This window comes from Drosophila navojoa, chromosome 3 (genome assembly GCF_054131105.1).
Source record: "Drosophila navojoa isolate 15081-1374.11 chromosome 3, UAZ_NAV_1.0, whole genome shotgun sequence".
Taxonomy (NCBI): Eukaryota; Metazoa; Arthropoda; class Insecta; order Diptera; family Drosophilidae; genus Drosophila; species Drosophila navojoa.
In genome coordinates, this window is record NC_142891.1 from 27599468 (window position 1) to 27617765 (window position 18298).

The following is an 18298-nucleotide window of genomic DNA, read 5'->3' on the forward strand; positions in this document are numbered from 1 at the left end:
TTGTCTCAGCGCCTGGGAAGTTTATCAGACTTTTGCGTGACTTTCGTTGACAACTTGAGACACAGCAACGGGCAGGGGGGGGGGGGGGGGGATGTGCGTTTGGTCTGTGGGGCGTGGCAGGCAGTGCAGACATCCTAGTTGGGAATATGATGCGAAGGCAACGTGCCGTAAAAGTTGCGCTGACAAAAATGCGACTCGACGGCGACGCCGATAAGCGTACCGAATCAACGCTGAAGTGAGCCAACATTCTCAGCAGTCGAGAGCGAAAGAGAAAGAGACAAGCAGAGGGAGAGAGGGAGCACCAGCTATGCGGCAGCAATTTAACTACCTTGCAGCAGCCGCAACATTGTTACGCAGCCCTGTTCGAGCGCATTCTTGAGGCGCGCCCCAAAGCAGGCAATGGAAATGCGGAAAATGTTGCAACAGCTGCCGCCAAGTGTTGCAGCCTTTTTACGACTGCTGCGGCAGTGGCAGCGCCAGCGGCAGCAGATGAATGTGTCCCCTGGCAATTGGCCAAGTTTGCGACAGTGTTGTAAAGGACTTGTAAAATATATGCCGATCAATTATTTATGGCCAAGCAATGAGCGTTTAAGAAAGGACTTTGGCTACCTGAGCTGCTCTAAAGGCGAGGAAAGAATGTTTTCCTTCATACTTAGTTTACAATGCCCAACTCAAGTTCGGAAATGTGAAGAAGGCAAAGATTTCCTTATGTTTGCACTCATTTATGGGTGGACCGTATACAGGACCGTATAAAATTGTTTTGGAAACCGGAGGCCTTAGTATACAGAACATGAATTTAGTCGTATATTTATAAACAAATAAAAATTCAAATATATTTGGAGAGATTCAAGTGACTTTGACTTTCTTAGGGAGGGCAAGAGAAAACATTTCATAGATTATTGAATCATGTGATTCATTTGAGCTACACGATAATTCAAATTAAAACAAGTAAGAAAGCTCTAGTCGAGACAGCTCGACTACGAGATCCCCTGAACCCTACAAGCAACTGATATTTCAATAATAATTAGCACACACGCATACAAACAAACACACGCACACACACGCATACAAAGAAACACACGCATATACACACACTCATATACAGGCGATTGCGCTTGGGTTGCGCTGCAGTGGCAATATAATGACAACTTATTTGTTGAATAATTTAATTTCTAGACGTACGATCGTAATGAAACTTTCAGAACGTAATCATAATGTTAAAATGTATGTGTATACCGAATCACAAGTCTCTAGTATTTGATATACGACTTTTACAAAGATGAGGGTGAGGGGGTGGATTTAGGGGTGGGGGGTAAATTTTAACAAAAACCGAAATTGTATAAAATATATCTTAATATACATTTTAAATTTGGAGACTCTAGCTTGAAAGATGTAGGAGATATAATTTTTAAAGTGATCTTCGATAAGGTTTTTTATCGATAAAAAAGTATCGGAATGAGTTATCATTTTTTAGTGATAAACTCGATAAGCGCGTGATATGTACGGACATTTAAAAAAAAGTTTAAGTCTCTAGCTCTTATATCTTCTGAGATCGACGCGTTCATACATACGGACGGACGGACGGACAGACAGACGGACAGGGCTAAATCGACTCAGCTTGTCGCCCTGATCAAGAATATATATACTTTGTGGGGTCTGCCACGCCTCCTTCTGCCTGTTACATACTTTTAACAAAACCATTATACCCTGATTTCCCATTTTCAATGGGTTCAGGGTATAAAAATTAATCGATGAAAAATGGTGGATTGGCTATTAATAATTTATTGTTGGAATAATCGATTTTGGTTTCAATTTTGTGATATAATTATGTGTATCATACGAATCGTCGTGCCTTTATCAATGATTCTAAAAGATAAATAAGTGTTGACTGCATTGAATGCAATTGAAACAACTTAACAATACAAGTACGACAAACTTATTGTTCTATAGGACTTTTCTCCGTTATATACCCATAATTGAGGCACGCTTTCGTATTGAGACAAAGACCTACGCAGCTAGCATTCAAAATATAATTTCCTCCTGGTCCACCTTAAAAACTTTTATGTTGTGAGGAAAACTTTATCGCATATCCCTGCATCTTTCGCAGGTTTAGCTAACGACAGTCGAGAGGCACTCAACCGTATTCGAATTTAATAGCCAAGCTTGGCAGTTGCGCTACTCACATTGGTTGACAGCTGGCTGCTCAGGCTGAGCACCTGTTCCCGTGCATCCTGCAGTTCGCGCTTCAATCGCCGTATTTCGTGCGCCTGCCGCTCCTCCGCCGAGCCATACAACGAGCTGCCGCCGGATAACAGCGAGGCGGCGCTGCCATGAACTGAAAGAGGTATAAGGAGAGGGCAGTTTAGCATTTATCCGTAGCATAAGTACAGTGAGCACTCTGTCAACGAACAGTAATCATACAAAAGCAATGCATATATCGCTGATCTCTTTTGTTCTTCTCTGTTCCTCTTAGCGAGGTCTCACTGTGGCTGCCCATAACTCACCTTCATCATTCTTTTTGGGATATGTTAGACGATGTGATGCATTGCTGCCGCCATGTCCGGCTCCTGCTGCCGCAGCTGCCACCGCTGCCAGCGCCGCTGCCGCTGTGCCATGTGTGGGCGACAGCGCACTCGCCGCCGAGGCGAAGGGGCCTCGGTTGAGGGGCGTGGGCGAGGTGGGCTGACTCCAGGCGACGGCTGCAGCTGCCGCTGTCGCAGCGCCGCCCACGCCGCTGCCCCCTTGCGACTGGGCATGAGCCTGTGCCTGAGCCTGGGCCACTGCGGCGGCCATTTGGGCGCTGAGGACTCCATTGGTGGCGCCCACCGGCAGGCAGTAGTACGGCTCTATTTCGACCTCGCCGCCGCGACTCAGCATCGAGGGATACATTTTCTCTGATTTTGTGGATCTGCGGGTAATTGCAAAAGGCCAAATCGAAATATTTGATTAGTTTTCAGATCTTGTTATGGCTGTGTGTGTGTGTGTGTGTGTGTGTGTATGGGTGGCTATTAATATGACAGAATTGCGTACGGCTCGGACATCCACATTTATAAATTTGACAACCAAATTGTGTTTACGCATAACCAAGAAGAACAGTGAAACAATACAGTTAAACAGTTAAGTTTTTGGAGAACTAGCTTAAATAAAAGACTATATATATTCTAGGATTAAAAAGTATATCCCGTGAGCCGTCATAATTAATAATGGAAGTTAATTGAATAGCATCAAGTCTTTTCAAGTGTTTAAAATTAAATATAAATATATAGAATATCGGTAAACAAAATAGATTTAAAATATTTTAAAGATTTTTTCTTTCTTCATTTTTCATCTTTCATCTCTCTTAACTCTAACAAGTAAGAAAGCTCTAGTCGAGACTGCTCGACTACGAGATCCCCTGAACCCTACAAGCAACTGATATTTCAATAATAATTAGCACCCACACACGCACTCATGCAAACAAATACACGCACACACACACACTCACATATACAGGCGATTGCGCTTGGGTTGCGCTGCAGTGTTGGCAATATTAGGAGAACTTATTTGTTGAATAATTTAATTTCTAGACGTGCGATCGTAATGAAACTTTCAGAACGTATTCATATTGTTTAAATGTATGTGTATACCGAAGCACAAGTCTCTAGTATTTGATATACGACTTTTACAAAGATGAGGGTGAGGGGGTGGATTTGGGGGTGGGGGGTAAATTTAAACAAAAACCGAAATTGTATGACATGCGTCTTAATATACATTTTAAATTTGGAGACTCTAGCTTGAAAGATGTAGGAGATATAATTTTTAAACTGATCTTCGATAAGGTTTTTTATCGATAAAAAAGTATCGGAATGAGTTATCGTTTTTTAGTGATAAACTCGATATCCGCGTGATATATACGGACATTTTAAAAAAAAGTTGAAGTCTCTAGCTCTTGTATCTTCTGAAATCGACGCGTTCAAACATACGGACGGACGGACGGACGGACGGACGGACGGACGGACGGACGGACAGACAGACGGACAGGGCTAAATCGACTCAGCTCGTCGCCCTGATCAAGAATATATATACTTTGTGGGGTCTGCCACGCCTCCTTCTGCCTGTTACATACATTTTAACAAAACCATTATACCCTGATTTCCCATTTTCAATGGGTTCAGGGTATAAAAATTTCTGCTACAGCTTAGCTAGTCCTTGCAAGAATTTAAAGAAATCATATTTAATGAATGAGTTAAATTAAATAAAATTTATTATAAATTTATTGACCCCAAAATCGTCTTTGTCATAACTGATTCGTTTTAATGAACAATAATATTTGCCTAATTGAAATTAGTCACATTAAAATCTGGAGGCTCATCTAAAATCTGCTCTAACGATTGTCGAACTGAAATTGAAGGAGTCAATACCGTTTTATCGTAATAATTTTAATGTAAATACCAAATATCAAAAAATGCTCATGTATATGTAGTTATTCATATATATAGCTCTAACAAGAATTAACATTCTTTACATTTACTGTTCAAAACAAAGACATAGCTGAGCAACTACCTTTAAAATTACGCATCATTATTTATATTTGTCGTTTCCATCTCTCAAGCTATTTACTCTTGATATGTATGTATTTATAGAATATTCCCAGTATATTGTAATATGATTAGGAAATTAATTAAATTTTCCATCAATATAGTTTGATGCATAGTTAGCAAGCCATTTCTGCCTGTGGGCCATTAACAATTTATTGTAATATAAGAAAATACAAGCAAAACAAATTATATACTAAAAAAATAATGTGCATGCATAATTGATGTTCATAGTTGAGTAATGTAGTAAGCATTAAACATGGGCTGATGACAAAAAGTTCACTTAATATGTTTAAGCACTTCAAAGGCTTTCAACATGCCATGGCAGTTTGAAGGCCGTAAAAAGTTAATAAATGGCATGCGAATAGCTCGTAATTGTAAATCAAATATAATTCAAGCTGGAATCATTGCTTTAATGAGTTCTACTCGGCTCAAGCCATGCATTGTTAATTTCCTGTATGCCAACGAGCCTTAATGCAGCTTCTTCTGCACTTGCGGTGCCGAACGCTCGCTGCTCCGATTGCCCAAAATATTTTGGCCGACACAGTTGACCACAAGATTGTTGCTATGTTCAGTGGTGTTTGGGTGTGTGTGTGTGTATGTGATCAGGTGGTTGTTGTGGCGTGTGTGTGTGTGTGTGTGTGCTTGCCAGACATTTGCAAATTTCCGTTGCGGTCTGTGCAGTTTATTAGGCCAATCTGCACGCAATCAGAGCCGCTGCATATTTTCATACTCGTCGCAAATTTCCGTTTAATTTTCGCCGGCGACAAATTGACGTGAGTTAACGAGTGTGCGTGTCTGTGTGTGTGTGTGAGTGCTGATAAGGGCATAAGTGAGACAGACACATGCCGCTCACATACAAAATCCCTCGACAAATTGTCATATAATACGTTACACTCGCCGAAAAAAAAGGGTATGGTTGTATGTGCACACAGAGAAAAATATGTAACTGCTGCCAAAATCAATTTTAATTTAAGCTACTTTTTAAACGAGTTCTATCTCCATAAAAATATATTGCACAATAATATTGTATAATAATAATTATTTTATTATAATATTTTAATATAAATATAAATAAAGTATATTATTTGCTTAAAAAATACAAAATTTAATTTGAAGAAATATTCCGAATGTGCATTTAAAGATATGTCCAACATAGCATTTCACACCTTCAGCTTTTCGCTAAGTGTACTCATAAATCTGAGGCGAATGACCACAGAATTCACACTGGACTACAAAAAAGGGATAGCTGCTGCAGCGGGCCGCAGGGCGGGCACAAGGCTGGACAAATCTGTGCTGTCCGATTTACTGGCTCAGCTTCTCTATGCCACTGCCATTGCCACTGCCACTCCTATTGCCACTGGCAGTGCTGCCCCTCTGTGCTGTGTGCTGTTAGCTGGCATTAATGGCATTTTGTCATTTCGCATGCAAATCTAATATTACGTATACGTCATGTGTGCTCGCCTGAGCTCCTCCCTGCCTGTCCGCCTGTCCTTCTGCCTGCCCTCTGTATGCTTGTTTGTTTGTTAGGGGTTTTTCTACGCTTCAGGGCGTTTACTTAACGCTCTGGGGCTTTTGGCCAACAGTTTCTGTGTGTTGGCCACGTCCTCTGCTCTGCTCTGCTCTGCTCGACTGTGGTGTAAAATTTGATAACAAACCACCAAACTGGTTGCTGCTGCTCTAGTTGCCGTCGCTGCTGCTGTTTCCACTTGCCATTTCCTCCTGCATAATTGATGCATTGAAAGCAAGAGTTCACTCCTCAACGGCTGGCATATAGTTGCCTTGGCAAACAGCAAGCCCAGCTGTGGGCGGAGTGTGAAAGAGCTGTTTCAGCAGATACTAGTCAAAGGATTGGGACATGGAGTGCGGTCCAGCGATAAAGCATTTTTCGGTTTTGCTAAATGTAACTTCATTTTTCTTCTGCCTTATATTCCCTATCAGGACTGCATCAGATGATTTAAATGTATAAATTAAACTAGTTTCACATGTGTCCAGATTATGTGGACAAATAACTAGTTTTGCAACCGACTATCAAGAAGTAAGCACTGGGAATGTGAACAACATTTCGATCAGAATAAAATTGAAAGCGAGTAAAATGAAAATATGAATCTATAGAAGATGCCTCGCCAAGCAAAATCAGATGAAAATTGCTTTAGTTTTTACAATATCAATTAAGTACGGAAGTAAGGATGTGAGTGGGAGGAGAAAGATGACAAGAAAAAAAACTTAAGATTTCACTCAAATTTATGCGAATACTATAATAAGAATAGAGCAAATCTTAAAAGTTATATTATAATAAATCATATATTATGATTCAACTCTCTCAAAATTATTCGAATTTTAGTGTTTAGGAATTGAACTAAGTACTTTGACACTCTAAAAACTTAAATTGATTAAATTCAATGTTTTTTTGTTTATTAATTTAATTAATTTTTTGTTTTCTTTTCTTCTTTTCTTTATAGGACTCGAGTGCTGCTAGCTTTTTGGAAACTTAATTTAAACAGAAGTGAATGAAATATTTTAATCTCGCTTTCGAATCTATTTGAAGTCCAGTTAAATTTGCTTTTTTCATCTCTATCTTTACCTCGTCGCATTACAACGTTGTATTTACCCTTGCTGCTTTGGAAAACTTGCTTGTTTGTTAGTTGTTGTTTTTTATCACCTTTTGCTGGGAAACAATTTTTAATGAAGCACTCGAGAGCCAACACCCAGCTGAAGGGACGACTCTCGACTCGTCGACTGCGAATTGCTGATGTGGCCAGAATAAAGTTGAAAATATTAACAACAGCTACAGCAACATCGACAACAACAACAACAACAACAACACTCAACATCGACAACGAAATGGCAGCCCCCAGGCACAACTTCAGTTCAGCTGCGGCTGTGGCCGTGGCTGTTGCATGGAAAAGTCAAAGGTTCACAAACCTATTGACATGTCAAATAATAATCTCTTTTGCCCTCTTTCCTTCCCTCTGCGACTGTCCTACGTTGTTATTTACACTTATGTGTCGGGCTTTGCCCATTTCCACTATTTCGTTTTCCATTTCGTGTTTCGTTTTCATTTTTTGCACACTTTGCAGTTTCACCCAACTTTCAAATTGTCTGTTTGCCTGCTGTGGATGCCAGCGCTTGAAGCGTTCTCCCTTTAACTAGCTGAGCGCACGGGCTGTCGCCTTTCGCTGGGCCTCACTGTAGCTTTAAAATATGCAACGCGAGACACGGCAACAGCCAGCACATGTCGAGTGCCCGTAAAAGCTAAACTATTGCAAATTGTTTGCATACTTGCAGGCGCGCACGTGAAGAACAAGCTCATTAAGCACACACACACACACACACACGAGCAAAAGTACTTACACACGCACACATACACACACGTCGGTATGCAAACTGACAGCAAAGAAATGTGCGAGAATTCAAACAAGTAGCTGAACATGTTTGTTTGTGTACTCTTTAAGGCTAGACTATATGCGATTTATAAAAAAAGCGAAAATTAAATAGGAAATTGAAGGCAATTAAGAAAATTTGTATTGAAAGGTTTCATGCATTGTATATCCCATGATTTCCCTCCTGTAACACATGATCAATTTATGTAATTATTCCACACAATATAAAGACTTAATTCCATCAGATGTGATTTCTTCCTTACCTTAAACACAAAACTAGATTAAGTAATATAATAAAGACTATATAGACAAGAAGAGTATATCGACTATACCGCCTTCGATTACTAGATCACATGGTATGGACCACATACCCGACCATATGTTAGGTTATTGGGAACCCCACGTCTGAAGCCAAACGTCTGCTACTCACAACACACACACACACACACATAGTCATCACAATCGTCCTTTTTTGGCGAAGCTGTAAAGTGTGCAAGATGCAAATGTAAATTGCAAGCGGCAAAGGCTTTTAAAGTGCGAGACAAGTGCGCCGAGTGCCGACTGAAGCTGATTGTTTGCGACGTTAATAATGGGCGTGGCACACACACAAATACACATGCATATACATAGAAGAGTGTGGATATTGTGAGGCAAAGTCACCTTGGATATGTCCGCTCTTTCAGATAGCTTTTAAAAGGAATTTAAAAGGTTTAGCAAAAAATGGAAGTTGGAAGAAAGTTAAACAGAGATAGATAAAAGACAGAGGGAAAGAGATAGAGAGAGGGCGCTAATACATGCTTCAATCAAATGCAAATTATGCTCGAAGGGGAGACTCACCTAATGCTGTTGCTGCGATTCATGCGCGGGCTCTGCACGTAGGGCGATTCGTTGCCCTGCACTGGCATTTGCCCCACTGTGCCCGAGCCGCGGTTGTGCAGCATCTTGTGTCCGTGCCGAGTCATTGCCGGCGAGCCAATCTGCATCTGGTCGATTGAGTCGCCGTCGGAGAGGCGGCTGCCCGCCGTATTGCTATGCTTCAGCCACATGGCGTACGAGCTGTACTCGGGCTTCACCTCGGCGTAGGTCTGGGTATCAGAGAGCGAGCCATCGTGACGAGTGCCGCCGCCACGAGTCGAGATTCTATGGGGTGGAGGGAAGAGCAAATAATATCATGTAAGTAAAGACATTTCACTGTTAGGATTGCATTTGATACATTGATTGACATGGATTGATGTCGGTAATAGAGAACCATTATTGACCACTACAGATATTTAAAAAATATTTGACTGTTTTATTGTTTATTCAGTCAATATGACTGAATGCCTCATAGAGTGCTCAATAGATTATTTGATTAAGAACTGAGTTTTAGATTGAATACCGTATTGACTAACTGGCTAATTGATTGACTTCTTTGAGTATTCTTCTCATTCATTAACTAGATGATTGATGCTGCATATACGTTAATTTCGTAATACTATATTTTTTCTATATATATTTACTTTATATACAATATGACTGAATTATTGATTGATGATATAAGTAGATGTAATAATATCTAGATAGTACATATTATAATTTCTGTAATTGACTGTTGGATATAATGATAGAGTAATGCATTGATTGAAGAGGTGAATTATGATTTAGTATGAATATTTAAGTGAAAGACTAACAGCATGTTCGCTCAATATCTAATTGACGGACTATATTTGTGATTGAAGATTCTACTGACTGATTTATCTATTGATTACCTGTTTTAATGATTTACTGACTGACTGCATATTGACTCAATTGAAGTAATCTTAAAGTGATTAACATAAGTGAAAAGTGTGACTGTCTGGGTGTTGATTGATTGAGTTATTGACAGTCTATATAGAGTGATGAATACTAGCTACTAAACAAGCTAACGGATTGTAAGGCGAGCCTTATCGATTTATTTCTTATACTTCCTTATACACCCTGATATACTTTCCCAACAATCTTACCTGTGCTGAAAGACGTGCAAATCGCTGCCTGGCTTGGGCAGACTGTGCGAGCCCGTGGCAAGGCGCTCCCGTATGGACTGGCTCAGCTGTGTGGCCGTCGGACCCGTCAGCGAGAAGCTGCGATGCTGCGTGTTCGGGGGCAGCTCTGAAAGGGAAAAACTCAGATGAATAAATGGGACCAAGGGGGGGCGGCTGTCCACTCACTGTTCATGTCATTGGGCAGAGTTTGAGTGCCGCCTGTCACCTTGCGGCCGCTGGCAGTGCGCGGCACCGCAGACACGTGGGCGGTGCGGCCGCAGGGCAGGCCGTTGACCATGCCCTGGCCACCGCCCACGGCCATCAGCATGGCTATGTTCTGCTGCTCCGCCGTGGAGGCGATGCTGCCATTCGCGCGCTTCACATAGCCAAAGCTGGGCGGCACGCCCTTGGTGCGCGACGAGGACGCCGACGGCGAGCTCTGCTTGGAGGAGTTGCCGCTGCCGCCGCCCATGCTGCGACGCGACGGCGACGACTTCTCCGACTTGTCCGCCTTGTGCCCGTTGAGCGGCTCTGGCATTTTGGTCCAGTTGTCGCGTCCGTTTCGTGAGCCCGGGCGGTGATGTGGACTGCCGTCCATTTTGCTGCTGCTGCTGCCGTTGTTGTTGTTGTTGTTATTATTGTTATTGTTGTTGTTGTTGATGTTGCTGCTGTTGCTGTTGCTGTGATTGGTGCTGGAGCCGCCGCTGGAGCTGGCCTGGCTGGCCGCCGAGCTGCCGTTGGCAGCAGTGCCAATGCTATCAAGCGAGCCGCGACTGCTGCGAATGCTGCACAAGAGAAAAGAGGAGAGAGAGAGAGAGAGAGAGAGAAAGAGAGTAAATTAGAGGTGTGGTGGCAGTTGGCAAGGTAAATAGGTAGATATGCTAATTTACGTATAATAATGCTCATCAATGAATTCTCTCAAAGTCTATTCCGTCAGGAAGAGGGACACAAATGATTATTGATTTTATATTGCTTATCTCAATGGTGATATTGACATACCCCATACAAATTCATGAAAACTTACTTATAATATCATGAGCATTTACTCCAAATGCCAAACTTTTTTTTTAATATTTAATTTTTGTCTCTACGCTCTAAGCGAAGTCATAACCGGATTCCACTGTATTTATATATGCATAAGGGGTTACGAAGTCAGTACTCAGTCGATCATGGCCCACAATGGCCCACTCCCATGTTCATTTACCATTTCAACTGATTCTCAGTTATATTACACGCTCGTAATGGACTCATGAATTAGGGTCAGCTGTTTCGAAAGGACTCTCAACTACAGAGGCCTAATTGTCTTGCTAAAAGAGCTGACCTCAGCTCAGCTCACACCCCAGGCCTGTGCATGTGGATGGCTGTCAATTAAAAGCGGCAATTACACAAATATGTTGGCCACGTCTGACTGCCAACAGTGCTGGCAATAAGTATGTTCCCCGCCCACCGAACACGTGCTGCGAGCCACTGCATAAATTAGTGACTAAATTAAAAATTATACAACAACAATTTTAAATAGCTCGACACGAACGCTAACAAACACCTAAAAAACAAAAATAAGCTAAAACACGCTAAAGCGCACCGCGGGCCATTTGTTTATGGCCCTTTGCAGCTCTCGTCGCCGTTGTTGTTGTTCGACCGGCCAACCAAATTACGTTCTGTGCATGAAATTAGTTTACCATTGGTCCAACTGCCGACTCGAGAGCTTTGGCCAAAACAGTAAAGGCCAACTGAACCGAAAGCCCGCCTCGAGCCGGACATGCATGGAATTTGCTGCTGCCACAGAAAAATATATTACGAATGCGTTCCTGCCAGCAGGATAATATAGTAGGACCCGAGCTGGTACTGCTCGAGGTAATGTAGAGTAAACTACTCTTAAACACAAAAGGCATAGACAGGCGAATAAAATATGGCGAAGGGTTACTGGAGCGTTCACTGAAACAGAGTGTAACCTCAATAGAATTAGTTATTCTGTTCAGCTAAAGTAAAGCCTCGCTATAAACTTGACTTTATAATGTCAATATTTGTGTATGTTTGAATGCGAGCTGCTGCATCTTATTACCTCTTTTTGTGCTCGAGCAACATATTGATCACATTTCATATCAGACATAAATATATATATAAATAAGTACATTTATATGTAAAGTGAATAATACATTTGTATACCGTGTAAATATATATAATTTAATTATTTAGTCAAGATATTTAATTATTTAAAGCTTCCTCTAAATGTGTTTTATTTCTGTTATGGCTACCGTCTGCTTTCTCCTAGCCTTCTTAACGTTTATTAATGGCATATCCCTTGCCCGCCTCCTGCTGCCTCTGATGACGTCTTCTGCTGTTTTTTCGACAGCTTTTCCAAATTTATGCGCCATTTTCTTTTTGCGTTTCGTTTTCCGCTGGGAATGGCAATTGGAATGGTCAGCTGTTAGGTTTTTGTATTGCATTTCAAATGAATTGCAGCTTAAGAGTTCAGGCGAGTTCACGCGCAAAGCCATATACATATGCGATATAGGTATGTGTGGTACACTTGGAGAAAAGCTCGAGTCTATCATAAATAATAATAGAAACTTTTGAGGCACTTCCTCATTTTACCAGAATATACCAATTGACAATATGAACTCATTTCAGTTTGTAGAAATTCTGGTTCATACGTCTTCTTCCTCAAAGTGTACATATGTTGCATATAGAAATTAATATATGTATTTGCTTTTGTTTCAATTTTCCTTTTTTCCGCTGGCAGTTGTCTGTCATCGTTTGAAAGCCATTTGGGTTGGGGCACATGTGGGTCATTTGCCAGCGCCACCAACTGACGTGGCAATCGTTATTGATTTTACCGACCTACAGCCCCCGCCTGCCCCCACCCCAACCCCTGTCTCTACACCCCTCCCTTAGCCCTTCCCTTTGCATATTGAGTGTGCGACAATTTATGAGCTTTATGTGTCACTTCTGACGCTCACTTTCACTCTCCTACACACAGATACACTCCCACACACACACACGTTAAGCAGACAGTCACGCATATTTCCAAGGGCTGCCCCTCATCCTACTCGGCTTTTGAGCACCCTTCCTGGAGTGGACGTCTCAGTTACAGCTCGTTTCTCTTTTTTTCTGTGCTGCTTCTTGTTCGCTGTTATTGCTGTGTGGTTCACCCACTCCACCGCCACTCCACTGCCGCCTCACAGAGAGCTGGCATATCTAAACGGTAATTGCTTGCCAGGGCGTAGTTGCGTTTTATGGCCCAGACAGCTGTTTTTCAGCACCCTCCGCATACCGGAGGATTCATTCACGCGCTTAAATCATAGCACACTATTCAGCGGAAATTGCAGAGCTCTTAAAGCCGCCGAGCCACCTACCACAATTATCTAATTTATCAGCCTGCCCAGTGCAATTGAATCAAAAGCGCATAGATCTAATCTCTCTCTCTCTCTCTCTCTCTCTCTCTCTCTCTCTCTCTCTCTCTCTCTCTGTCTGGAACAGGGACTGCTTTAAATTGCCTTTATTAAATTTTATGGCGAATGGTGAAAGCAAAATAACCAAGAAGAAAAGCCAAAAAAATCTGTGAGCATTTGCAGTTGGCGATTCGCGGTTTTCGCTTTTTGCATTTCGCGTGCTTGGCCAAATCAAATTTCATGGGGCAATTGAGAATATGAAACCCCATTCAACACAGCCAAATGAAGTGAAAATACTGTTGGCACTAGCAAAATAATGGAACAACAAAACACTTTGGAGCAATGCGCGAAAACTCGATTGAACAAAATCGAAATGAAAGTCTTTAAAAAATTTAATTTTTATAGAATTGAATGTGAATTCACAAATTCTATAGAGAGTTGCTCTATATTCCTTTATTTTTATGTCACAGATAAGATCGTAAATTTAAGCGAATCGATAGATATGGCATGTCAGTCACAAATTTATGCGCTGGATAATTTGGCGCACCTATCCTTTTACCAGCTCTTCCAACTCGTTCTGCTTTCTCATAATTTATTAAGCATTTGCCGAAGAGCATATTTGCCGCTCGAGGGGCCGCTGGGCCGAAGGGATGTGGATATTCAAATAAATTGTATTATTTATTATGAGAATTGGCTGGAAGGCCGACACGCCCAATTAGTTTTGATATATGGCCATTGAGAATGTTGCAGTAAGCTGCTTAGACATGAAGTTTGATTGCTGACTCAGAGCCCATTCAATACAATCCTTTTGCCTCCCTAGCTGCTGGCTCTTTGGCACTGTTGTGCTCGTCTTTTGTCATTTTAATTGAAAACGTTGCCCATTCACTTAGTCGCCCACGCCTTTGTTACGCGTGAAGAGTTGAAGCAATTGTAGTCGCTGCTTTTGGCTGGTTTATTTGGGCAACGTCTAAGCCTCTATCGGTTGGCTCCATTGTGTGTCAATTCTCAGTCTGTCTTTTTGCCTTGCTGCCCTTCAGTCGCTTTGCTCTTCTTCTTCTTCTTCTTGCTCTTCTTTTTCTCAATTGCACGCCTGTTTGCACATTCAAGATGTGCCTAGAGCCTGAAGCTTTACACTTGGCTGCCCATCTGTGTGGCACCTCACAGCTACACACAGAAACGGAACACTTATTTCTATATGTTCGCATCTACGAATTATATAACTAGGCGACAGCATCGACTGAACGACTGGCATAAATTATTTCTGCAATTAACGCCAAATAAAAACAAGTAAGAAGACTCTAGTCGAGACTGCTCGACTAGGAGATACCCTGAACCCTCCAAGCTGATATTCTTATCATTCTACACTTCTTTTATGCACGCACACATACATACACATGCATCCACCCTCACGTGCCCGCGCTCTGCTAACTGCGCAGTAAGCAGCAACTGCGCTTGGGCTGCGCTACGGTGTGGGCAATAGTATGAGAATTTACTTGGTGAATAACTTCGTTTGTAAGCATACGATCTTAATGAAATTTTCAGGGCGTAATCATATGGTCAAAATGTGTGTACATTCTAAAGCACAAGTCTCTAGTATTTGAAATACGTTTTTTGCAAATTGGGGGCGGAGGGGGCGTGGTATCCAAAATCTGTTGATTACAAAATGTTTGTATTCATCATATATATATACACAGTAAATCTGAAGTCTCTATGTCTAATAGTATTCCAATGAGGCTCAAAAAACAAAATCAATTTTTCGATTATTCTCGATAAAAAAGTTATCGGATGAGTTATCGAAAAAATAAAGCAAACTCGTACTGCGTATGGTATACACGAGTATGCACAAAAAATTTCAGCTCTCTAGCTCTTATATCTTCTGAGATCTCGGCGTTCATACGGACGGACGGACGGACGGACGAACGGACGGACGGACGGACGGACGGACAGACGGACAGGGCTATATCGACTCAGCTCATCGTGCTGATCAAGAATATATATACTTTGTGGGGTCTGCGATGATTCCTTCTGCCTGTTACATACTTTTACACAAAAACATTATACCCTGATTTCCCATTTTCAATGGGTTCAGGGTATAACAAGTAAGAAAGCTCTAGTCGAGACTGCTCGACTACGAGATCCCCTGAACCCTACAAGCAACTGATATTTCAAAAATAGTTAGCACACACACACGCACACACACACACGCATACAAACACATGCACACACACACACACACACACACACACACACACGCATACATACAAATACACGCACACACACACGCATACAAACAAACACACGCATACACACACTCACATATACAGGCGATTGCGCTTGGGTTGCGCTGCAGTGTTGGCAATATAATGAAAACTTATTTGTTGAATAATTTAATTTCTAGACGTACGATCGTGATGAAACTTTCAGAACGTAATCATGATGTTTAAATGTATGTGTATACCGAATCACAAGTCTCTAGTATTTGATATACGACTTTTTCAAAGATGAGGGTGAGGGGGTGGATTTAGGGGTGGGGGGTAAATTTTAACAAAAACCGAAATTGTATAAAATACATCTTAATATACATTTTAAATTTGGAGACTCTAGCTTGAAAGATGTAGGAGATATAATTTTTTAAGTGATCTTCGATAAGGTTTTTTATTGGTTAAAAAAATATCGGAATGAGTTATCGTTTTTTAGTAATAAACTCGATCTGCGCGTGATATATACGGACATTTTAAAAAAAAGTTGAAGTCTCTAGCTCTTGTATCTTCTGAAATCGACGCGTTCATACATACGGACGGACGGACGGACGGACGGACGGACGGACGGACGGACAGACAGACGGACAGGGCCAAATCGACTCAGCTTGTCGTCCTGATCAAGAATATATATACTTTGTGGGGTCTGCCACGCCTCCTTCTGCCTGTTACATACTTTTAACAAAACCATTATACCCTGATTTCCCATTTTCAATGGGTTCAGGGTATAATGAAGCACCGGCGCACGTGGCGTATGCGCAATATCCACAGCAACATTTTACTTCTCTGCTTCCTCTTCTTCTTCTTCGTGATGTTGTTGTTGTTGCTTTTAATGTGCTGTAATTAGCGCCCAGCTGACCAAGCCAAAGCCAGCGTCAGATTGCATCCATCATAACGCCAACATTTCGTTATGCCAGAAACAATTTGTCTCGCAAGTTGTTGAACTTAAGTTGATGTCAGAGTGACAGTGTTTCATAAATATTTAAAGCCAGTCGGAGGATTTATTCGGATAAAGTGGATCTGCAATCTGTTATAGATTACTTTCTTCTCGGAAAAAAATAAATAATCAAAAGAACCTTCAAAATATAAAAAAAAGTAAACGCTTCGAAAAATTTCGCTTGAATATGACAAGGCTATCAGAATACCCTTATTAGCATTTTGAATGGATGCGAAGCGTGTAAAATTACTGGAAAGCAAAGCCCAAGCAGAAATAAACATGCAACAACTTTTTGTTTTTTTCCTTTAGCAATTTCTAAAAGCTTTAAATGCTGCAGATGCGACTACTTTCTCTAAACTATATAGTATATTTTAAGTTGTCCTGTATGTATGTTGTATGCGCGCAATGAGAATTCTAGATTAAGAACTAAGAATTTGATCAGCGTTTATATATTTTGAGACCACTACGAATGATTAATGTTTTAATTATTTACATATGTGCATTACAATAGCTTATGATTGTGAAGCGAGTAATGTTTAAAGGGTATCCGAAGTGCAGTCTACTTTGAGCACCAGATCTTGTTACTCATTTCGTTTGCACTGCATAAGGCGATTTCGATTAACAAAGGCAGCTGCACTTCCGCATTTGATGGCCTACATGCCGCAGCGCCAGCCCGCCCTTGCGGTTGGCCAGTGTTGGTAAATGGCCGCCGCATTTCATTTATTTAAACTGTCAACAGGCGTTAAAGTAGGCTGACTTATCAGCAGCAAGGCCGGAAGCACGCACACACACAGCTAGGTGCCCGCACACGTCGCATAGCCCGACGCCTAGGCTGCTTTGTGTGCCTGATAAAATGTTATGAATGGAATTCCGACAGCTCTGTGTGTTAGGCACATTAATAAAAGTGTCGAAGCTCAGCTGGGGGTGGGAAGATGGCGAGCTGTGAACGGTACACGGAGTCTCCCACGCACGCAACCTTCAGCAGCGAGTGCTTGTCGACGCGATGTTTGGCCTTGCAACGGCCAAGCCTGAAAGCGTGCAACATGGGATAACAACAGCTTGTAGCCTTTTGGGCAACATATTTGCCACATTTGCAACACTTGCCTGCTGACTGTGTCAAGGACCGTGTCGATGGGTAGACAAGCGAGCCACCGAACGAGCGAGCGAGCGGCAGAGCGGCTAAAGATGCAGGGCTCATAATTGCGGAAAAGAATAACAATTAAGCATGCTCAACTAGCAGATACCCTGTAAGTCGGGAGGTAGGGATTGAAAGAGGCGGAGTAGAAAACTAGAGGCGCCTGTAATGATATATCACTATTGTCTACATATAAATATATGTGTGGAGGACATACAATAGCTATTGACACTAAGTTCAATTGTTGGCTAACTACAAGACATCAAGAACTATAGAGCCTGTAGATCGAGAGTGAGATTGTAAATTCAGATAGATATCATGAAATTGCAGATCAGTTCTTAAGGATTGAGAGAAAATATAAAACTCTATAGGAGATATAATTGTGATACAAAGATGATCTGTCCAGCTAAGCGATAATCTAGAAATAAGGTAAGCAAATCGAAATATATAGTATATATTTATATATATTATATTCATGAAATTGTTGACAAGAACTATAGAATTATTCTTCTGCCAGTATGATCCCTTTTTCTAATCCTCAATATACTAAATATCATTTTTACCAAAGTAAGATATGTCAGAAAAGAAATACAAAAATATAAAAGGAACTACGCGTTTA

General features: G+C 41.4%; 1 protein-coding gene across 10 annotated transcripts in view; it reads right to left on the reverse strand.

The window, feature by feature from the left end:
• Positions 1-18298, reverse strand: part of sick (sickie) — a 274376-nt gene that overhangs the window by 39472 nt on the left and 216606 nt on the right. For 6 of the 10 annotated variants that reach the window (XM_089258232.1, XM_089258228.1, XM_089258229.1 and 3 more), the window contains 6 exons: positions 10144-10742; positions 9940-10084; positions 8795-9097; positions 8618-8644; positions 2505-2908; positions 2184-2335 (listed from right to left, as the gene is read on the reverse strand). In XM_089258232.1, the coding sequence (XP_089114358.1) occupies positions 2184-2335; positions 2505-2908; positions 8618-8644; positions 8795-9097; positions 9940-10084; positions 10144-10742 (1630 nt within the window). The remainder of the gene's footprint in view (positions 1-2183; positions 2336-2504; positions 2909-8617; positions 8645-8794; positions 9098-9939; positions 10085-10143; positions 10743-18298) is intronic. The other 4 variants (XM_089258234.1, XM_089258230.1, XM_089258233.1 and 1 more) reach the window with 1 other exon arrangement.